The sequence below is a fragment of the Protopterus annectens genome, chromosome 9.part0, assembly GCF_019279795.1.
Source record: "Protopterus annectens isolate FY-2018-M chromosome 9.part0, PAN1.0, whole genome shotgun sequence".
In the NCBI taxonomy this organism is placed as follows: domain Eukaryota; kingdom Metazoa; phylum Chordata; order Ceratodontiformes; family Protopteridae; genus Protopterus; species Protopterus annectens.
This window is the reverse complement of record NC_056743.1, coordinates 690,932,959-690,957,600: the sequence shown is the minus strand read 5'-3', so window position 1 is coordinate 690,957,600 and position 24,642 is coordinate 690,932,959. Positions and strand designations below refer to the sequence as shown.

General features: G+C 40.4%; 1 protein-coding gene across 1 annotated transcript in view; it reads right to left on the bottom strand.

The window, feature by feature from the left end:
• Positions 1-4,276: 4,276 nt before the first annotated feature.
• Positions 4,277-24,642, bottom strand: part of LOC122811453 (major histocompatibility complex class I-related gene protein-like) — a 522,120-nt gene continuing 501,754 nt past the window's right edge. The window contains exons 6-7 of the mRNA XM_044083305.1: positions 12,010-12,129; positions 4,277-5,256 (exon numbers count right to left, since the gene is read on the bottom strand). Of these exons, the coding sequence (XP_043939240.1) occupies positions 5,243-5,256; positions 12,010-12,129 (134 nt within the window). The 3' untranslated portion in view covers positions 4,277-5,242. The remainder of the gene's footprint in view (positions 5,257-12,009; positions 12,130-24,642) is intronic.

Genomic DNA, 24,642 nt, shown 5'->3' with positions numbered 1-24,642 from the left:
AAATGAAAAATAGATGCATGACTGCCAAATCATACACCAATGCACTGTACGAACACGTACATAAATGCATGGAACTAGCCATACCCAACAGAACCAAGATGCTCTCCTCCAAAAAAAGAAAGCCAATCTGATGGTCCCCTGCCATTAATAAACTCTACAACAGAAGGAAGAAACTGTTGCAGAAAAAGGTGACGTCCCAAGACTGGAAAAACTCCCTTATTAGCCTCAACAAAAAGTTGAGATCCCTCATCAAAACTTCTAAAGCCTGCTATGAAGACAGAATTGTGGCAGACACTAAAAACAACCACAAAGCCTTCTATAGTTATATCAAGAATGTCCACAGCAATACCCGGGTTTGCTCTGAGTTACTGTACAATGGTATTTCCTATACTGAGCCAACAGATATTGCCAACATACTGGCTGACAGATTCAGTGCCAGCTTTACCCCCCTCCCCCCCAAAGGATCAATCACAATACTGGAGGAATGCCAGACACCCAGCATTACTGCAGCACAGGTTAAAGCTGCATTGTCCAAGGCCAAGAATACAGCTTCCAAGGGACCTGGCAATATCCCGGATGTGTTCTACATGAACTACAAAGTGAACTGGCACCACATTTGTGTGCCCTGTTCAATCACAGCCTCACCTCAGGCTTTGTCCCTAACAAATGGCTCACTGCTACAGTCATCCCTCTGCATAAAGGGGGAGCGCCTACAGACCCTGGGAATTATTGCCCCATTAGCCTGACGAGTCTGATATGTAAGGCTATGGAGCGCATCATCATGAATATAATTAACAAGGATATAGGGAATCTCCAAACTCTAGATCCTATGCAATTTGGTTTTGTGAAAGATACATCATGCCTGCTCAACCTGGTTGACTTCTTTGAGTCAGTCACCAGAGCTGTGGATGAGGGCAAGGCAGTTCATACAGCCTACCTCAATTGGGCCAAGGCCTTTGATACCATTCCCCACTCAGAAATTACTGATAAACTTACCAAACTAGGCATCAATGCCTATATCACTAGGTAGGTTGCAAATTGGTTCACAGATAGAACCCACAGTGTGAAAGTAGCGGACTTCAAGTCAGACTGCCAACCAGTCATGAGTGGAGTTCCACAGGGATTGGTCCTGGGTCCTCTCTGTTTGGCATCTACTTCTCAGAAGTCCAGACCAACACAGAGGGACTCTGGCTGGCCAAGTTTGCAGATGACTGCAAGCTGGGTGCCATTATTACCTCCCCAAGTGATGTAGACATCCTACAGGAGCGCATCACTGAGGCCAATGACGGGTGTCGAAACCATGGCCTTAAGCTTAATGCAAAAAATGCATCATCATCTCTTTTGGAAAAACACTCACACCCCACTAATTACCACATTGATGGGAGCCCACTGAACATTTAAGGTGTTAAAAGAGATCTGGGGACACAGGTTGACAGCATCCTCTCCTTTGAACACCACATTGCCACTGTGCTCAGAAAGTCCTTCTATGTGGCACATCATTACCAAGGGTTTTGCATCCAGGAAGAAAGAGGTCATCATCTCTATCTGCTCTTCCTTCATTAGACCAATCATTGAATATAATGCCCCATTTGGCATGTACCTCACTAGATGCATGCAACAGTTGGAAAGGCCACAAAAGTACCTCACGATGAGGATCCTGGGCCTTAAACACATGTCCTACATGGACAGACTCAAAAATCTCCAGCTATTCTCTGTCTCATTTCGTCTACTAAGAGGCGATCTCTGCTTGACTTACAAAACCATGTCTGACCCATCTCTGTTAGAAATGCTACATCTAAAGAAATCCTAATCCCTCCACTCCAAATGATCCAGAGACCTCAACCTCATTACCACAATCAACAGAACATGCTGGAGGGACAGGTTCATAACCCAGAGACTGCTCATGCTCTGGAATAGACTTCCCATACATGTCAAGCAAAGCACCTCACTGGTCCTCTTCAAGAGAAATCTTGATGAGTGGATGGGAAATAGAAAGTTCACCCCGGGGATCACGCCAGTCGCTCTACTTGATAGAGGCACTGGAAATTAATATCAGACGGCACGATGCCAGGGCACTTCTATGGGTTAGGCTTGTAAAGGCTCCAGGGCCATTAGCTTAGTACACACCTATGAACCTATTAGGTTAATTTGTCATGACAACAGAGTCTCTGACAGTTGCATAATATGACAACGAGGAACTGTAGTGCTGCGAGACCTCTGCGTGTCAGGAACTACCTGCATTACTCTGTGTGCAGCTGTCTGCACCACTGTATAGCCCATTTTCATCTGTTTATTATTTTACAAGATCTAAGAAGTGTAATTTCAAGTAATAATGAAAGACCATAAAATCAATATTTTTGGTGTTTGCATGGTGGGATGCTGTATTAATTGGGTTATTTCCGCAGCTGTACCCTGGTAAATCCCTGACATTACTTCACAGTGTAATCCTTGATTCACAAGTTTGTGACTCAGTCACTATGCTGTAGATCCCAATTTGCCTGCCTGCTGTGTACCTCAACTCCCTGCACATGTTGCTACCCATATTAAGCATGACTCACGTTTTGAATCACACTAGGTTCTGGTATGCACTCTGCACTGCCCACCTTGACAGTATGACTCTCCACTATGTTTATGAATAACCATTTTAGCCTTTGAAGTATGTTCCACCCTATCTACTCCACAGTAATAAAAAAAATTATTTATAGAATCAGTACCATACCTCTCAACCTCTTAGAACAAGAAATCTGGACAAAGCCATAAATAAAAGTGGGACAAAGGCACAAAAATAGGTACAATTTTTAAATATTGCTCCTACAAACTTAGAAAGTTGACAGAATAACAGGTTTCATATTAACATGAATTTTGTGAAGGTTATGAAGTTTGAAATTAAATGTCTGCCATTATTTTCTAGTTTTAACCTTAAATGATTTGTCACCAATTTGCTAGAAAACCACAATTTTGTGAAAAACAGATCACAAATATGAGGCAAAAATCTGGACAGTCTGTGAAAATCTGTACAGTTGAAATATATGATCAGTACTGCAGGGGTTCAGTATGGAAAACTACATACCTATGTTATTTCTTCATGTTTTTCTTCCTAACAGGCAGCCATTTTATATGAACATTCACACAATGTGCAAAAGACTATCTGCCATTAAAAGAAAACAGACACATTCACTGAATGCAGAGGTTGATAAAAACTTTTCCAAAATGTTACTGATTACTTTCACTAGTGACTCAACAGTTCAACTGAGGCAAAATGTTATTTTTACAGTTCGTCTGACCACGTTTATATCTCCTTGAGCTCTAAAATATAACACTAAATTATCAGTAACTTACAAAAGATAGTCACATAAACATGAGTTACATATTTACAAGTTACAAATTATGGAAATTATGCAAATTACAGATTACAATACAAACTGATACAACAATGGATTTTCGCCTGCAATAACATTTATTCTGAATATAAACAGTCCCCTTGACTCTATTGAGATCTGAGTTATGATAAAATTCACAGATTAGACAATTTCCATTACATTAATAATATCAAAACATCATAACTTCTGAGTTAATTTCTCTGGACAGAGATAAAAGGAAAGCCACAATATTCTTAAGAATAGGTAATCATATGAAATGTCAGAACTTGAAAGAGAATGAATGGCTGAAAAAAATGGATTTACATATACCAAGTCTGAGATGATCATTTCTTGGAGTATTCCTTTTTCTCAGATGTATGGCAATCTTAGAGTTGGTATATAAAAGATCCGGGGGGGGGGGTGGTCTTGGACCCTACACTGGGGATGCTCTGAACAAAAGAAGTGTAAAGAAGAAAAACAATATTTAAGATTTGCTCTTCTATAATTTTTGGTCTTTTTTTCAGTTGCTGGCACTCAGTATTTCAAGTGGCGACATTTCAATAGAATAGCATAATAATGTATAAACTTATTTAATGCAGGGGATATTCCACTAAAATAGATCATTAGCAGTCTAGTGGCAGTGGTGTATCCTCAAGTAACTCTGCCTCCAGTCACTAAAATCAAATTTCTGCATACAAAAAAACTGTAAAATACATTTGCACCTGCATTATAAAAAGATAAATACTGGAAAATGGATGGGTGGCTGCTAGCTGTTAAAGTCCTCTAGATTTCAGTTTGCATTTAGAACAGTAACTAGCTTAAGATATACAAAATGTATGCCTAACTTGACATAAACAATGTCTTCACGCTGGAAGAAAAAACACCCCTATGAAAAATCAAGCAGCTCAATGAGAGAATTATTGTTGCTTTATGCTCTTTATTTTTTAATTATTTTAAAGAAAATGCCATCAAATAGTATATGTTTTATATGCCAGCAAAGGTACATTAAACTATGACAATAAAAAATTCAAATAAATCTGAAAACAATATCCAGTACAGTACAGCACAGTGCAGATAAAATGTTGGTTGCCTCTTGAATGGTCAGTATATTTTAATGAAATATGCGAATCCTTATTGATTTGGAAAATGTTAAAGAACAACAGGGGTTTTCTTGTCATTGGTCCACAGCGGTTTCATAACTTTAGATATGGAGCAAAGCTGAAATATTGTTTAGTAAATATAAATGATTAAACACAATTCTGGCTTTTTAGATCCCCTTTAAACAGTTTATTTCAATAACCAAATTTAGCAGTTTTACTGCAGCTATTAGTTTGTGATGGGTCAGTGAAGATTAGTTCCCATGTGGCTGAAACAATTAGCAAAACAATACAAAAGTTATAACAAAAGTGTGTTGATTCATTGGAAATCAGAGCAAAAAATGGTAACTCCTCAGATGGGCTAAAGGCATTCTTTAAAATCTCATTTATGTGGAATGGTACTATGAAATTCCGACTTCTTGAATGCTGACAAGCTGACAGGATGAAAACAAATGCCGGAAACACAGATGGGAACTTTAATTGTTTTTTGCAGGGGATATGCCCCCTGTACCACCCATTGTGGGGGGCAACTCCCCATGCCCCCAAACTTATTTTACCAAGTCCACAGTTCTACCAACTTGAAGAAGGGAGAAATCTCCCAAAACAAGTGAATCATTGCAGGCACACACTTAGAACCCTCACCGACAATGATTCCCTATGGGAAGCAGCATTCAGCTTTATGCTTTTTGTGTTGTTATTCTTCATGTTACTGACACTCAAACAGTTTTACCTTGAACAACTGTAGGGGAGTTCTGTCAAATGTCTTATCTCTTACTGGAAGCTCCTTCATAAACGAGTATCTGAACAATACAAAAACAACAAATACAGTTACATTTTGTTGCAGCAATATTAAAACACATCTAAATTATAATGGTTTGTTATTAATCCCTGTTTGTACACTGTACTGCTATGTGTAAAAAGACAAAAACATTTGTACAGAAGTATTCATAGTACATCTTTAACAACATCTTAATGATATAACTACCTTACTTGTCTGGAAACTACAGGAAATTGAAAAGGAACTGTCACAAGGGCAAACCACGAAGAGGACAATTAAAGTTTGAAATTAATACATTCATCATATTGTCAGAACTAAAATAATAAACTATGTGCATTTAAGTGATGTTCTTGGTTATGCCATCTTTAATTTTATTCATTTTTTAGCTGCAGTACCATTTTCACCTGTAAAGACTGTAATATGTATTGCAGTTCACACCAGTGACTGAAGAGTGAGCCAAGAGTGCACTGCAAAGGGCAGTCTGCATACGTAGCACAGCTATACACTGTGAGCAATAGTAGCTGCACTGCTGCTAAATAGAGCTGGGACAAAACAGCTGGGGGGTGCAAAGGACTACCATGGAGGGTAGCTCATTTATACAGTCCAGTTGTAAAGGGGGAGTTAACCTGAAGGCTGTTGTCTATTGCAAAGAGAGAGAGACAGGAAGAATTAATGAAGAAAGTTAACCATGGCTTCTGGTGAAAGCAAGATTTGGCTGACGTGTGAGACTGTCAACAAGGCCCTGTATGAGGGAAATCAGCACATACAGCTTACCTTGATTTGGCCAAAGCCTTTGATACAATCCCCCACTCAGGCATCATTGAAAAGCTAGCACAACTTGGTGTAAATCCCTATCTCATCAGGTGGGTGGCCAACTGGCTCACCGACAGGACCCTCAAAGCCAAAATAGGCACCTCCGCCTCTGATAGCAGACCTGTCACTAGTAGAGTTCCCCAGGGATCTGTCCTGGGACCCCTACTGTTTGGCATCTATTTCTTGGAGGCCCAGGAAAAGACAAAAGGCCTGTGGCTGACCAAGTTTGCTGATGACTGTAAGTTGGGTGCTATCATTGACTACCCAAATGATGTTAACATACTTCAAGAGAGTCTTACAGCAACTAATGGCTGGTGCCAAAGTCAAGGCCTCAAGCTGAATGCAAAAAAATGTATCATCATGCCATTCGGCAAAAACACAACCCCTACTGATTACCACATTAATGGCAACTCTGTAAGCACACAACCTGTGGTGAGAGACCTGGGCACTCAAGTTGATAACAACCTCTCATTCAACCATCATGTAGCGGCAGTGGTCAGAAAAGCCTTTTTCTTGGTTCATCTCATAAGTAAAGGGATTAAATCCAGAAAAAAAGGAGGTCATTACCTCTCTATACTCCTCTCCCATTAGACCAATAATTGAGTATAACACCCCATTTGGAATGTACCTCTCCAAATATCTGCACCAACTGGAAAGGCCATTGAAATACCTCACAAAGAGAATCCATGGCCTCCAACACCTGTCCTATGTGGACAGGCTCAAATTACTATCACTCTACTCGGTATCATACAGATTGCTCAGGGGTGATCTGTGTCTCACCTACAAGGCAATCATGGACCCTGACTAGAGATGCTCCATATCCGTAAGTTTAACTCCTCATGTACTACCAGCTTAAAAGGCCTCAACCTAATATGTGACATTAAAAAACCTGCTGGAGAGATAGGTTTGTCTCTCAGAGGCTGCCCCGTCTCTGGAATAGACCTCCTATACACGTCAAACAGAGCACCTCGCTGACCCTCTTCAAATGCAACCTTGATGAGTGGATGGGAAACCGCAAATCTGTCACAGGGGTTTCACCTGTGTCCCTCACTGACAGGGACAACAGGTGCTAACTGAGGTTTCTTTTGGGGGTTTGGCTAGGCTTATAAGGGCCCCAGGGCCATTACCCTATTAACCTCCTATGAGTCTATGTGCATCTGCAGATTGTAATGGTCAGCAAAGCTTTGTGGTGGGTGGGAGTAGACTATGGGGGGGGGGTCAAACAACTTTGCTCAGAGCCCACAGAAGAATGTAGAAATGGAAAGACATTACTGTATCATACATGCATTTTTGTCACTGTCAAGGTATGGTAAGTTTATTTTGGTAATTGAGGCATATCAAACTGCAAACCTTCAGAATGCTGCAAGTGTGAAAAAGTGTTTTCAAAAGCAGTCTACTGCAATGTTATTCTAATCTGCATACTTGTACAGTGTCTCGTTCATCCACTTAATGTAAACTGTGAAGGCAATCAATTGCTGATTGTAAGGAAAGACTTGTAAGGCAGTTATCTGTTTTTTTTTTTCTTCACTTGTGACAGAAAGCACCAACTCTGTCTAGGCTTGGTATGCAGCAATGCACTGTTGTCATGATATCCAGCCAGTGCAAGGCATGATATCAGAGGTGTAGCCAGGATTTTCAAATTTGTACTCCCAGCTCTCAGACTACTGCCCTCCCACCAAGTCACAATCACAGCAACACATTGCTGACCTCCAACTCTTTTATAAACTACTGTCCAGGACATGCCCACTTCATAACACTGCTCTGTGAACTGATCACTGGAAATTATATACCACAATTGTAATCAGCAACATAATGAAACTCTTTGGGCATTTCAGTCCAAACATGCATCTTCCCTGGATGGAAAAAAACGTAAAATACCTTCCCATTTACATTCGGGCAGATTTCACCACATTGGAGATGTACCCTGGTGCCCAGTCATGACTGCATTTTAGTACATTGTGACACAAACCCCGATGTATAACAAACATGCTCACATGACTGGCTTTTGGCAGCAGTGCTACCCTATGACATGCCATGACTGTGTTTTAATACAGTGTGGCACAACCCCCAGATATATAACAAATGTGCTCCCATGACAGAGACTTTTGGCAGCAATGCTAAAGTATGTCATGCCACAACTGTGTTTTAATGCAGTGTAGCACAGCCTCCACACATCTAAAAAAGAAGTGCTCACATGACTGGCTTTTAGTGGCAGTGCTACCATCTCTTGTCTTATGGTTCCCTTCCTTTGTCCAGCTGGACATATTCATTCCTGCCTTGGAGGAGAGAGCCATGAACTCTGAAGTCAGACCAAGGCCTGTGTTTCATAACTACCAATCACATATGAAAGGTGTGGTCTGCAAATAAATGAGTTGACACTCTGTATTAACACTACCATGGTCTAGTACTTATATACCAGCTTCTGGCAATATCCTGGTGATTGACTTCGACTACTGGTTAAGTAGCTGGTGTTAGTCAAGGCAGATCCAATTTGTATCAACCTGCAATGAGATGATTGATAGTCCTACTTGTTTTACAAATGCCAGTCTGCATTTCTTGTTCAAGGGGCTGTGCATACTAGCTAAAGATTTTGCTGCCCCAACATGCTTTTTCGACAGAGTTAACCTTGTGAACATCCCAGCTGAACAAATGCATGCAAACCCAAACTGGACAGCATCAAGGTAGCTCTTCTTAATGCTAGATACACTGCCTGAACTGGAAGCACTTCCATGTATGTGCAGGTACTGATACATGGTTCAAATGCAGACAAACCCAAACTGGACAGCATCAAGGTAGCTCTTCTTAATGCTAGATACGCTGCCTGAACTGGAAGCACTTCCATGTATGTGCAGGTACTGATACATGGTTCAAATGCATGCAAACCCAAACTGGACAGCATCAAGGTAGCTCTTCTTAATGCTAGATACACTGCCTGAACTGGAAGCACTTCCATGTATGTGCAGGTACTGATACATGGTTCAAATGCATGCAAACCCAAACTGGACAGCATCAAGGTAGCTCTTCTTAATGCTAGATACACTGCCTGAACTGGAAGCACTTCCATGTATGTGCAGGTACTGATACATGGTTCAAATGCAGACAAACCCAAACTGGACAGCATCAAGGTAGCTCTTCTTAATGCTAGATACACTGCCTGAACTGGAAGCACTTCCATGTATGTGCAGGTACTGATACATGGTTCAAATACAAACAAACCCAAACTGGACAGCATCAAGGTAGCTCTTCTTAATGCTAGATACACTGCCTGAACTGGAAGCACTTCCATGTATGTGCAGGTACTGATACATGGTTCAAATGCATGCAAACCCAAACTGGACAGCATCAAGGTAGCTCTTCTTAATGCTAGATACACTGCCTGAACTGGAAGCACTTCCATGTATGTGCTGGTACTGATGCATGCTTCAAATACAAACAAAGCAGTCCCTCTTTGCCTGCCATGCATTTAAACCCACTGAGAACTGTGGCAGAGTCTCAGTGCTCATTTCTGATGGTGGTCTCTAAAAAGCCATACCCAGAGACCCCCCAGTGAACTCAGAGAACTACAGTTTGCCTTAGTAGAGTCCAACTTCCAGCAACCAACACCACCTTCTTTATAAACTTTAAGAAGGCAAACTTCACGCAATTATACAATGAACTCTCTACATTTATCCACTATTATTTCCATAGTTGACCTTGACAGTTACAAAAGGATCCTTATGGCCATCTGGACAAATACAACGATCTAGCAGTCCCTACCAGTATTAAATATGCTGGAAGATTAAAAAATAAACTACCCTGGTGGTCAGATAACCTAAAGAAAGTATACAATAAAGGAATAAACTTCTTAAAATACCAAGAAGTGGCCAGAACCCTCAGCAAGAAAGTAATACGAAGAACCTCACTAAGAAGTTGAAGGCCTTTAGATAGAGAAGCAAAGCATCCCATGAGCAGAAGCTAGCAACTATGGCACAGGATTACTGCAAATCTTTCTTTAGCTATGTCAGAAGACTAAGGAATAATTGTCATCATTGAGGGTTATTTGATCACTTGTCCTTTTACTGAAAGATGAATGCTGCAGTTCATTTAAATACATTGTGTTGTATTGTGTGAGATGGTGGTACATATTCAGAAACTTCTTCCCTTTGTCTCCACTGTAGTGTGAAAGTGTAGCTGGTATACATAATTTAAAGAGGTGGGGCAAGAGCACCCAGACAGTTGGGGGGGGGGGGGGTAGGATACTTCATCCCTTGCAAAAAAAAATTTTTGTGTGACTTTGCATGGTTTTCAAGTTACACTTTTAAGAGTTTGCTTTTTAAAAAGCATAAGTCAAAATATGTTATCCCAATCAAATGCAGGGAAGCTGATTTTTACTTAGCAATTTGTTAAGCTTGTGATTACTGTGTGTTACTGGGCAATTCAGTTATGATTATTCAGATCTTGACTATGTAAAAATATGAATTATCATTATAAATCTAGATTCTTCAGCTTGGCAGACAAAAGTAATACTGAAGATAAACTAGTTTGTGTTCATATTTTTGAAAAACAATGTAACCATTATTAACACTGAGGCACTTAGGTCTTCTAAAAACGTAAATGTAAAACTATTACATTAATATAAGTAATATTTGTGTAAGCTTAGCTTAGTTGCTTTCTGTGTTGATGGTGTCTCAGTCACTTTATGAAACAAAACAAGAGCAGACACAAGGCTAAAAAGACAGATTTAAAAGTGGTGCACCATTGTGCATAAGTTAGTGATTAAGTCTGTGATTAAGGGAATAACAATGTGCTTAACTATAGAAGGTCTTCTTCCTATGATGTATACATTCTACATCTCCCTGTTTTATATTTATTTAGTCTATGGGAGTTGTGTGTGTGTATGTGTGTGTGGGGGGTACTATCGTTTAAAGCAATGACGTCTATAAATACATGAGAAAATATATAGCCACCACACCATATTGGAAAAGCCGTTCTGTCAAAAAACTCAAGAATACATATCCCACCTCCACCCCCAACACAAAAGACTACAGTGAAAAACTTCTCAAAAGCCGACTTTACACTTCTTAAGACTGAGATGGTATCCTTTAAGCCCACTGGGCCAGTGGAAACCACATCCCACAATGCTGAATCCTTCACAAATGCTTTCTACGGACATCTCCAAGAAAGCATGGATCATGCAATCCCAAATAAAACCAAGACCCTCTCCATCAAGGGCAGGCGTCCTGTCTGGTGGACCCCAGCCATAAACAAATTGTATAACAAAAGAAGGAAGCTACTGCACGACAGAGCAAAATCCCATAAAGAGAAGGCATCTCTGATCAGCACTAGTAGAAAGCTACGTTCTCTCATAAAAACATCCTAGGCCAACTTTGAGAGAAAAATTGCTATGGATACTAAAGATAACCACAAGGCCTTCTTATGCTATGTTAGAAACCTGGGCGGAAACCCTCAGATATGCTCAGAGTTAGTTCACAATAACAAAAAATACACTGAACCCACAGATATTGCCAACATTCTGGCAGACAGGTTCAGTGCAAATTTCTCCCCTCCCTCACCCCCAAAACAAGAAATACTTATCCCAGCTGAATGTAACCTCCCTGTCATCTCAGATGTCCAGGTGAGAACCGCCCTCAGCAAAGCTAAAAACACAGCATCAATGGGACCTGACGGTATCCCGGGTTGCGTGCTACGTGAACTCCAAGAGGAGCTAAACCCACACATAAAAATGCTATTTAATCTTAGCCTTACTACAGGATATGTACCTGAACACATTCACTTGAAGAATAAATTGCTGCAAATGATCACAGGACTTAAGAACAGGTGCTTGAGCAGCTAGACTTTTTAGCATTATAAAACTCCTATCTTGTTTTTGCAACCAAACCAAGTGACATCATATTCTAGTAGCTTTCTAAGTGGCACTGTTATAGACAAATTTAGAATAAACATGAAAAATGCTGAACCATACCAATGCAATCCTGGTTTTTGGTATGCACGAGCAAGCCTGGTCTTGTGTTGTATTCCTGACTGGTTCCTTCTTCCCTTTCAATCATCTTAGTTTTTTCCATCTGAAGTATTTCTTGGTGACCTGCAATTCCAAAATACAGTCTTAGAATACTTTATCTACTTAGACAGGTGCTGAATGTATAAAGCTTTAAACTAGCTTCATTTTTGTATTCTGTCCAATTTACCAAATCCGTTAAGTGTAAAAAAACACAGATAAAAGCTTAGCCTTAGACATGTATGCAGCAACTTCTTCAACTATTTGAAGCAGATAATGTTCCCTTTCAATCTATGTTCTTATGTTTTTAAGGTTTACATATAGTCTGGGTATGTTTTGCCTTACATGTTACAATGCTATTCTCTCATTCAAGTCAGTTCTGGTTATTTAACCATTGCACTCAGCCTGGCTCTGTGCACAGAGTAAAGAAGCCTTATCTTCAACTCCAGCAACCAGAGTTCAATTAGGGGACATAGCTCTGGTAGAAACAGGCAGGGAGTAGAGGAGTTAAAGGACAAGGGCTGTTTGCTTCTCCTATAGTGAGAAGGCAACAGCAGGTGCTCAGGGAGCATATAGGGAAGTATAATTTAATTGTGGAGATTGTGGAAACCTTACTGCTGATCTTCAGGAAAGAGGAAAAAGGCTGCTTGTTGGCACTGCCCCTTAAGGAAGTGAGGGATGACAAATGTCGTCATCCCATTGCACATCATCTTTCTGTTGCTTAGTTGAGCATGTATGAAAAGTTAGGATTTTAAAAGAAAAAAAAAACCCTTAGGAATAAATGGGTCAGTTGGACAAGATGAGGCTGATGAACCACAGGCAGCAGTTGGAAAGAGTGTGAAAAAAATATATACCCATTGTTTTCCTGTGTTGCAGTTCCTGCTCACTATTGGATTTCAGCATTGCTGGAACTTTTCTCAGTGTATATAGTATTGTGATATTCTGGTTGGCAGCCCACAAAATAAACAAATCAGAATAATTTTGCAAGGTATCAGCAATATTTTGAGCATTGCATTTTTTGACCTTCAGTGAAGCACTCGTAACATAATTTCTGTAATTATGCTTCCTAGCTGAATTACCACCTTTAGCAGATTCTTTCAAAGTGACTTTACTAGGAGAACCATGCATACTGCTGTTGCTTCCAGTTCTGTTTATCCCTTTGTATATATAAGCCTGTTTGTAGTTATTGACACATTTGTGCTCGCCCTCAGTAATGTGCATGCTTTTTACCATTTTGCAGTCTTTCATTTGTGTACTCTTTACTACCATCAGATGTACATTTTTATTTTCCTTATTCATGCAAATGCGTATACACACCAATAAATATTCTGTAACTGTATGGTATTAATCCTTTCAGTTGCACCACATGTCTTAAAAGCATTGGAAGCCAGGATATGTGGTCACTTTAAATGCTTTGTTAAAAACATCACTTGAAACATGAATTTGTGTTTCCTACCCTTGTACTCACAATCAAGCAAAATCTGACCCAACGTCTCTGGTTTATGCCCAAAATGCATCAGAACAGCACACAATAATTTTTATACAGTATTAGGTAGATTTATTAACTTAATATTAGTTGCCATGAGAATGTGTAATTTTCTTCATCTAAACACAAATGTTCTGACTAAAGATCATCATTATTGGGGCTTATAGCCTGAACTGCATTTACATTATACATTTCAGTTGAGCTTACAGATATTTTGGATTTACTCTGTTTCTTTACCACCTCTGTATAGAAATCCTGCTGCAATCATTCATTTTCAGTTTTGTACATCTTTGTAAAATGGCTATGATGGCCACATTGCCTACAAATATGATTAATGTACCTTCTCATGCTTCCAGCAATACTGTCTACGTTGAGATCAGTGTCTGACTCCTTGTTTTTTAAAAGGCATAATATCAGATAACACATGGTTGCCAGTAATGTAGTCTGTTCATTTACTTTATTCATTTTGCCCTCATTTTTATCCATGGCTTTCATTTTGCAGAATTTCAATTCCCCATCAGTGCTTTTAAGCTGAATTCTTCAAAGCTCACTTACTCCAATACATGCTGCAGTTCTTTATCAAATGTCAAGTCTGCTTATCTTAATAGTTTGCCTCTTACGTATCATTTTTGATTCAACATGCAAATCCCTCTGTCTCTTATTAGTGAATCATGTAATTCATAAAACGTATAGTGCTGCTCTCTGTGTTCCAACTGAGACACTTAAGCAACTAGTGACTACTGATCCCCTTGATTTCTATAGAAAAATAAATGCCTTAAATGTGGAAGAGTCTTCTTTGGCCTGAAATATGTCTGAAGAATTCAAGGTGTATAAAAACTTACCATAATATCAAATGTATAAGTAGCAAATGTTGCAGCAGATCTGACTACTGGAATTTCTGCCACAGAAAGCCATACATCCTGCCTGACTTCCAAAACTTATCACCCTTACTCATCAAGGGCTGACAGATACCAGCTTCTCTTGGATGCCAACAGGCTTTGTGGATAAAACCATTATGTATCTATACCATCTTTGTTTTTTTCTTGTCAAGGATATCTGTGGGATATTCATCCTGCCCCTAGTGAGTATGGTTTTGGGGGTAAAGTTCCAAGACTCTATCCAAGCTAAAATCCCTAAGAATGAGCTCTCAACATGCAACATACAGAACCTGAGTTCCTCAATTCTATACAGACATTCACGTCCCTGAAAGGGGGAGAAAGAAGAGGTAATATATAGGAAAAGGGCACTCCCCAGCCCTGGGATGCCCATGGAAAGTAAGAGGATGATGGTGGGAGATAGACTTGTATTACAGCATTATTTTATTCTACTCAGTAATCACCTATTATGCTTAGTTTTTAAATGAGTGTACTAATTTCTTCAGGCAAATCATTTATGTAGTAGCAGTGACTAGTGGGACCATTTTCAGAGCTCACAAAGACACAAAGACAGGAAGGTGGTAGGGCTGTACAAGATGGGTTATAATAAGCCCTGGAGAATGGTTGCAACTAACTCAGCCCTCTCAGTGGAAGCAATATCTGGCCTGTAATGTTTAGAAAGTGTATGGACAGAAGACTAAGTGACTACTCCAAAAGAGGCTGTTTATATATACTCCATAGGAAAAGCCACAGTGCTTGCTATTACTCTGATGTTCTGGGGTTTTACATATCCATCTATTTTTTTTCCCATTGATAAGTGTAGTAAAAACAGATCCAATGTGCTAGTCAATTGGAGATCGTTTGCTTAGATACTTTCTTTCTCTTATTCTTCATTGCAAAAGAAAAGAAAAGAAAATTGATCTGAAGTAATGTTTTTGATTTTGTCTAAATAGTATCACCATTGACTCTGAACATCCAATAAATGCAAATTCTCTTACAGCTGTTTTCAGAGATAAAATAAAATGCAGACAGCTTTATAGCTTGAATAAGGGAACACTTTTTTCACTACTTTAGGCAAAAAGGAAAGATTAGTTCTAAAGCTGAACATGTCACTAAGAAAGGTATTTTGCACATTAAAGCCTGTAGTTCTGATCTTTTAGCTGAAGTGATAGAAAACTGAAGAACAGTTTTCCAGATCAGAAATTTTAGGATTGCTGAAGCATCTGGTTCAAATGGAGGCTATGTATGTTTTCTTCTGACAAAATGTTGGTTCCATGGATAAGCAGCCACCTTTCTATGTGTCTTAAAAGGAGAAGGTGCAAGAAAATGTCTAACAGGCAGCAGAGAAGCAAGAGAATGTTCCATATGTATGCAGGCAGAAATGGAAGAAAGATGTACTTTCAGTGAGGCATAGGCCAGACCTGGACTAAACAGCTCAGAAAAGTACTGTAGGACCATTGGCACAGGGACTGGGAGAGAATCCTGAATATTGTTTTTTTTTCTGAAACCATATAGAAAAGTCTTTTTCCAATTGTTCAGGTAAAATTTCTTGGCAGCAGACTTCCAAGTCTGACAGCACATCTCAGTAAACTAGTCTAATGGATAGCAGAACTAAATCGTACATGCTGTGATGTATAGAGTCTTTAGGATGGGGTGTATGAGGAGCTCCCTGCTCTGAGTAAGGATGCCCAGGATTATAGGCAGTGTCAAAAGTTTTGCTCTGAACATCTGAATGAGGAGACTGAACTCATGCTACTTAGACCAAAATTATATTATTAGTGGCATCTTTGGCTCTACCTTTTGTATAACTTTTGGGATTGGGAAATGCACACATAAAGTCCTTTCAATTTGAAGAAGAAGGCATCTACTGCCCAAGTTTCTTTGTGTGGCACCTCCAATTACTTGTTGCTTGGAGTAGCAAACAGGTTTATCTATGGGACATCCCCACTTCTGAAATACCTGGAGGAAAACATCTCTGTGAAACATCCAGTTCTGAGGGTTCTGCAGTTGATCTTCTACTGAAGTCAGGTTAGTGGGATGAAGTCTGCCCTTAGTCATCTGGAATTGTGAATTTATCTCCCAGGCAGCCCCAGTCAACAACGAGTAAGACCCAGTCACCAGTTGTTTACTTACAGTATGTACCATATTACAGTCATGTTGTTGCCTGTCACTTGCATCACTTTTTTTCTTTCAGAGGGGCTTGAAACCCAGGAGTGCCTATATAAGGGCCATCATTCTTTTATACTAATGTTTTTTTCCTTTAAAACATGGTCCCAAACTCTCTGGACCTTGAGGCTCCTTGAGTGGGCTCCTCACGCTAGGTGTTATGGCATCAGTGATTAAGAGCTAGTTGAAAAGGGTGCTTGTTGGAAGGGACTCCCTTGGTCCTGTTTGACCTTAATGGACCAGCAATCTAACTCCTGTGAGATGCAGGGTAGCATAGGAATAATCCCCTCCAGGGACTGACAGTATTATCTCCAGGTTTTTCTTGAGAATCACTGGAGCTTTGTCATATATAACATCATTAGAACTACTACTAAGATAATAGAGACCTTTAACCCCTAGCACACTTAGAAATTTTCTCACCATGACTGTAGTTTTATAAGCCATTTTCTAAAAGTACTGTGCCTCAAATTCTGCCCTGCCCTGGGGGAAAAAGGCCCAGGGTCTGCTTTAATCTAGGAGGGCCCCCTAAGAAAACCATTGATTAGAAGGGTTTAGCTTTGACTTGTGAATTTTGATTAAAAAGGTTAAATTTTGAAAGCATGCAATAGTGAATTGCAGAGCTCTATATATATCATACTGTGACTATGATTGGATCAGACAGTTATTAAGAAAACAGAAAATGAGAATTCCCTTGGTTGTGCAGTATTCAATAACTGTTGTCAGGCACTTTGTAAATAGATGGGTGCCACAGCAATATGGATTTAGGCAGTGTCGAAATCTAGGATAACTATCAGAGCTTGTAGGGATAGTTCACAGGTTCATAGGTGTTTACTAGGCTAACTACCAAAAGGGTCTTTTTAAGCCTTGCCATACATCCCAAATCTCTGACGAGTTCTGGTATGGCAGTGACAAGTGAACCTGGATGGTTAGCATACTGAATTTTAGGAACTCTAGATATGTATTTAACATTGTCTTTACAAATCTTCTTTTCTGGGCAATAGGAACAGCCTTGAATAGGACCCTTTGTTTTGGGGGTCCCTTGGTACTGGCTGTATAACTTCTAGGTGAAGAAGCTCCTCCGGGATTAGTAGAAGGTGGTGTTCTTGCTTGGTCTTTTGGCCTGGTAGTGATGCCTGATATATTTCGCTTTTTATGAAAATAGAGTTTGCATCACTAAAAGATTATTTTTACTACTCACTTCTCCGTCATGTTATAGGTTCATAGGCATACTAGGCTGACAACCACTGGGGCCTTTATAAGCCTAGCCAAGCATTCCAATTGTGTCCTGCAAGTTTATGTGCCTTAAATTTTATTTTTAAGGGTTATATGTAAGCTAGGGCAAGAGTTACAGGTTACCTCTGTCCATTAGATACATAGGTGCTTGACCCAGGGTGTATTTCAGTTTCCCATCCATTGGTCCAGGTTTCTCTTGAAAAGGTTTAGAGGAAAGCTCTGCTTCACACAGATGGGTAGCCCATACGAGAGAAGGAGAATTTTCTAAGACACTTACCTATCCCTCCAACATGCCCTATTTATGTCACAAGCAAAGTTTGAATTATTAGATCGAATAACTCTGATGCTATTCATTTTGTGGATATGCAAAAGGTCCATCAGAGTGGGACTGAAGGATGCCTTGTATGCCAGGCATAGATTGTCTCGCAACTATTTGTGGGAAACAAGTATAGTGCTAGGGCTTTGAAGTGATCTGCATAGAGACATAGGTGCTAGACCCAGGGTGTATTTCAGTTTCCCATCCATTGGTCTAGGTCTCTCTTGAAAAGGTTTAGGGGAAAACTCTGCTTCACACAGACGGATAGCCCATATGAGAGAAGGATAATTCTCTAAGACAGTTACCTATCCCTCCAAAGCTACATTATCTACAAATGTAGATTCTTTCCTGGAATTCATCAATTCCAATGCCCTGGGACTAGCTCATTCTTACCCGCACTAGAGGAAGCAATATCCTTGACCTGGTTATTACTAACATGGGCAACCGTTGCTTGCTCTACACCAATAGTCATCTCCTCCCTGGTTAGATCCGACCACAACTAATCACCTTTGGAAATCCACATCCCACCCACCCCCCACAAAGGTAACCACCATGAACAAATTCTCCAAAGCTGAGTTTGGGGTCCTAAAAACAGAGGTGGCTAACTTCATGGCACCCAATGTCAATGGAAAATAGATGCAGAACTGCTGAATCCACAACCAATGCACTGTACAAACAGGTACATAAATGCATGGAGCTAGCCATACCCAACAGAACCAAGACGCTCTTCTCCAAAAAAAGGAAGCTAATCTGGTGGCCCCCAGTCATTAATAAACTCAACAACAGAAGGAAGAAACTGTTGCAGAAAAAGGTGAAGTGCCAAGACTGGAAAAACTCCCTTATTAGCCTCAACAAAAAGTTGAGATCCCTCATCAAAACCTCTAAAGCCAGTTATGAAGTTAGAATTGTGGCAGACACTAAAAGCAACTACAAAGTCTTCTATATTTATATCAATAATCTCAAAAATCTGAGTTACTGCACAATGTTACCTCCTATAGTGACCCAACAGATATTTCCAACATATAGTTCCATCTTTACTACCCCCAACCCAAAGGACCAATCACAATACCAGAGGAATGCCAGGCACCCAGCATTACTGCAGCACAGGTTAAAGCTGCATTGTCCAAGGCCAAGGATACAGCTTCCATGGGACCTGACAGTATCCCTGGATGTGATCTACATGAACTACAAAGTGAACTGGCACTACATTGGTGTGCTCTGTTCAATCACAGCCTCACCTCAGGCTTTGTCCCTACTGAATGGTGCACTGCTACAGACATCCCTCTCCATAAAGGGGGCGTGACTACAGATGCTGGGAATTATCACCCCATTAGCCTGACGAGTCTGATATGTAAGGCTATGGAGCGCATCATCATGGACCTAATTAACAAGGATATAGGAATCTCCAAACTCTAGATCCCACACAATTTGGTTTTGTGAAAGGTAGATCATGCCTGCTCAACCTGGTTTACTTCTTTGAGTCAGTCAGCAGAGGTGTGGATGAGGGCAAGGCAGTTCATACAGCCTACCTCAGTCTGGCTGAGGCCTTTGATACCATTCCCCAGTTAGGAATTATTGATAAACTCACCAAACTAGGCATCAACCCCTACATCACTACACAGTGTGAAAGTAGCGGAGTCCAAGTCAGACTGCCAACCAGTCACGAGTGAAGTCCCACAGGGATCATTCCTGGGTCCCCTCCTGTTTGGCATTTACTTCTCAGAAGTCCAGGCCAACATGCTGACTAAGTTCACAGACGACTGCAAGCTGGGAGCCCTTATTAACTCCCCAAGTGATGTAGACATCCTACAGAAAGGCCTCACTGAGACCAATGACTGGTGTCGAAACCATGGCCTTAAGCTTAATGCCAAAAATGCGTCATCTTCCCCTTTGGGAACAACTCGGTTCCCACTAATTACCACATTGCTGGAAGCCCACTGAACACTGAAGGTGTCATAAGAGATCTGGGGACTCAGGTTGACAGCAACCTCTCCTTTGACCACCACATTGCCACTGTGGTCAGAAAGTCCTTCTATGTGGCACATCTCATTACCAAGGGTTTTTCATCCAGGAAAAAAGAGCTCATCATCTCTACTCTTCCCTCATTAGGCCAGTCATAGAGTATAATGCCCCATTTGGCATATACTTCACTAGACACATGCAACAGCTGGAAAGACAACAAAAGTACGTCACAAAGAGGATCCTAGGCCTTAAACACATGTCCTACATGGATAGACTCAAACAACTCCAGCTATTCTCTGTCTCATATCGTCTATTAAGAGGCGATCTCTGCTTGACTTACAAAGCCATGACTGGCCCAGCTCAGTTAGAAATGCTGCAGCTAAAGAAATCCCAATCCCTCCGCACTACATGGTCCAGAGACCGCAACCTCATTACCACAATTAACAGAACATGCTAGAGGGACATGTTCATAACCCAGAGACTGCCCATGCTCTGGAATAGACTTCCCATACATGTCAAGCAGAGCACCTCACTGGTCCTGTTCAAGAGAAATCTTGATGAGTGGATGAGACATAAAAAGTTCACCCCGGGGTTCACGCAAGTGGATCTACTTGATAGAGGCACTGGGAACTAACATCGGGCAGCATGATGCCAAGACACTTCCATGAGCTAGGCTTGTAAAGGCTCCAGGGGCCATTAGCCAAGTACACACCTATGAACCTATGTGCACAAATCCCTGACTGCTGGTTCTACTCTTAGGAGTGTTCTATTGATGAAGTAATTTCCCATGGTGGCTGATTTCCCACAGGGTACTATTATGCATTTCTTGGCACTGAATTTTATTCAGTGGCCTTGGCACCAGACATTAGTCTGTGTTAGTTCTTCCTGTGAGATGTTAATGACTTGGGGGGATTCTATGTGTGCACCTAGTTTGCAATAATCTGTAAACCTGGAAAGCTGAAGGTCATTGACACTGGCCTTGACTTCTGAGAAGTAGGTGCCAAAAAGGAGCAGACTCAGTACAGAGCCCTGAGGGAACTTCTTCAGTGAAAGGTATCTTTGTAGGGGTGGTCTCCCCTAGCCTAACTTCCTGGGTCATATCTGAGAGTCAGCTGGTTATCCCTATATCTATTATCTGTTTACAATGCAAAAATGGTATATTGTATCACATGCCTTAGCCATTTCAAGGTAGGCAGTATGCATTGTTTTGCCCTCCATTGTCTTGGTGACCTTTTCAATAAAGTTCACCTGCACTTGATGAAACCAAACTTGGTTGGATCCAGAGTATGAAGGTTTTCTATGTCCTTATTAGTCATTTCCAAGATCATTCTTTCCATGGATTTGTATATAAGACTAGTCAGACTTATGGATCTGTAGTTCCTGAGGATCTGTTGATGACCCACCCTTGTGCACAGGGATGACAGTTGCAGTTCTCCATTCACATGGCACATAGCAAGTCTGAAGACTGTATTTAAACACTGACTTCAGTTATCCCCAAAGGTCATGTTTCAGGCTATTTAGGAGGCATCCTGAGATACTATTGGGGTACATCAATACAGTGTTTTTGGCCTTAGAGAGTGGATCTAGGACCTTGTCCCTAGTGAAATTTGGGGTGGAGGGGTTGAGAGTATTTCCTGGGGGTCACTTGCTGAGAGAGGTCAGTAAAATTTGTGCTGGAGATGTCAGCCAACAGATTTGCTGTATCTTCTGGCTCTGTGTAGTTAGCTTCATTCACATTCAGTTCTGCACAGTGTTGTATGCTGCTTTTGACGTTTTGGACTTGACTAAAGAAAGCTAGGTTGTCCTGTAACTGGGCGGCTATCTTACCTCAAATTTGGCTTTAGTAGACTTAATTTTCACTCTTAGTTGTTTGTTTCGATTGCTAAGAATATTTTTATCATGTTGGGTGTAGCACTTTCTAATCCTGGATATGACTTTTTTTTTCATTTGTTGTACATCCTGTTAATCTTTGGATTTCACCAGTGTGGTATTGAGTTAGTTCTGGTAAGCCCAGCTGTCTGTGTATTTACTGGCATGATTGTATAGGGTTTCTGTGAACAATTCTGCACAGGCAGCTGTGTTTTCAGGGTTATCTGTTAGTAGTAGGAAACTTGCCATAGAATAGTTCCTAAATGCTACAGGGTTAGCCAGGGTCACAGAATTTATTTTTATTATGAATGAGACAGCCTTGTGATCTGACCTTACCAAGGAGGGCACTACAATTTGGGGGAGGGGGGTTGCAGCATTCTTCCATGTTTATGAGTACCAGGTCAAGTATATTTGCACCCCAAATTGGTGTACCGATTATCTGGTCCAAGGTGTTTGCAACTACAAAGTCCTGAAATCACAAGGCCTGTTAGTTTGTGGTCATGAAAGCATACCTGTTTATAGTGGGATAGTTGAAGTCATCCATGAATATAGTATTGGGCATCCAATAAGTCCAAGTTATCGGTTTCTTTGGTCATGGAGGATGAACAATAGCTTGCAAGCATATGATATGGGACTATGCCTATGTAAATTTGGGCATGAGAAGCTATTGTGATGTTTTCCCAGTTTCTGATTAGCTGAATTGACTTTCCACCTATTGTGGTGGGCTTGGCATTAGATTCCCAGAGCTGGCTTTGGAGTTTGAAGAACGGGGAGGGGAAGGAGCAGCATTCTATAGGCATGGCAGCTTCCTTTGGAGGTGTAATCTTGAGGGCTCCCAGGCTTCCTCTTTCTTTGCCATTTCTTTTTGCATTGTCGCTTTTTATCATACACTTGTTTATCGTTACCTTGTCAATAAAAGCAGGGCCCAGAGTTGGGGAGGGTAGTTTACGGTGCATCTTGTTGGCATGTGGGACTGAAAAAGATGTTTACAGACTGCATTGTCTTTCCTCCATCCTTTTGAAAACTTCATCTGCAAGGGTTTCACAGAGTAGCTCTGTATCAAACTGGGAATTATGGAGATGTACTTTGACATTCTATGGCAGGGACTGTAGCCTCATCCAGGCATGTAATCTAATCACATACCATATAGCTGCTACCATGGATGCTGTGTCCAGACTGTATGTTTTACAGAGAGTTTATTAACTTGTCGAGTGGTGTAGGTGAAATCTAGAAGTTTTACCGTCAGGTTCTTATCAAACACTTCCTTTATTATGTTCTTCATCTGATCAAAGAGAGACATCTGGAACTTAGTCATGTGTCTGATGGTTTATGGTTCTGAAGGCTAGTGTGGCACCTCTGCTTACTTTCTTCCCAAAGTAGTCAAACACATTGCTTTCTCAGTCAGTAGTAAGCGTTTTGGCAGTACAAAACAACTTAGGCCCCTTTTCTTGATCCAGGTGCACCATTGCTGGATTACTGAAGAGGTTTCTGGACAGGAATTCATAAAATTAATAACCCAACAAAACAGAATGTCTATTTAGGAATAAAATCTACTAACATTATTATGATATTTCCAAGGGGAATATAAATAATGCATTATATAAACACAGTATTACCCATCTAGGTCCAACTAATTTTAAGTTTGTGTTCTTGAAAAGGTTTCAAAAAATCTCAGAGAGGACCATAGGAAATACAATTAAATTTTTTGGAATTACTTTGGTAGATTAGACTAAATGCACCAGTATCACCTGGATTAAATGAGCATATTTCTATCAGTAAAATTCCACCACCAGCAAGATAGTCCAGGAATGAAAAATGCAGACCAAGAGCAGCTTCCAGTAGTTTAATAAAATGCAAAATTGACAAGATTGAGCACTTTCGTATAAAAATATACTTCATCAGAATCTGCTACAAAAGCACAGACACCAAGTTTAACTACCCCTCCCTATAATCACATGACAGTTTGCACCATCAATGCACTCAATTGTAAAAAAAGCATGCCTTAAAGCAACAACGTTACAGGTTAAAAGGTACAAACTACTCACCCTTGCTGAGTTGATCTGCATGTTTAACAGTACATTCAAAGTTGCTGTAATTTAACAGTGTAAAGTCACCTAAATGATTAAATATCAACAAAGGTCCTTCTGTGGCATTTTCCCCTTGAAAGTCAGACTAGTCGTCAGTTAATGCACTAAGTTCCTCAGTTATGCTGTATGATATCCCCGTGGTTGCTGCCTCATCTCAGCAAGGGTGAGTTGTTTGTTCCTTCTGCTCAATTTAAAATAGATACGCTGTTTATTAACTTGAAGTTGTACCTCAGAAAAATTAATCTGGGGCTATTATTGGGAAGTCAAACAGATTTTAGTAGCAATATTTTGAAACGTAGCAACAAATTTAACCCCCCAATTGCCATCGCCCTTAATATTGCTTGAAAAAAATGGTAGAGTTGGATTTCAGAGTCCTTCGTAAATTTAACCATAACAACACAAATGACTTGAATAACCATGAGTATACATTGCTTTTTCAACTAGCTAGGAACAAACATTTAAGGGTCATGAAACCCAATAAAGGGGGAGGGGTAGTTGTCATGAGCAGAGAAGACTACCTGCACAAAATGATGAGCCATGTCACAAATTGTGATTTGTATGAGGAGACGTCATTGACATATCAAACTGGCATACTGCAAAATTGAT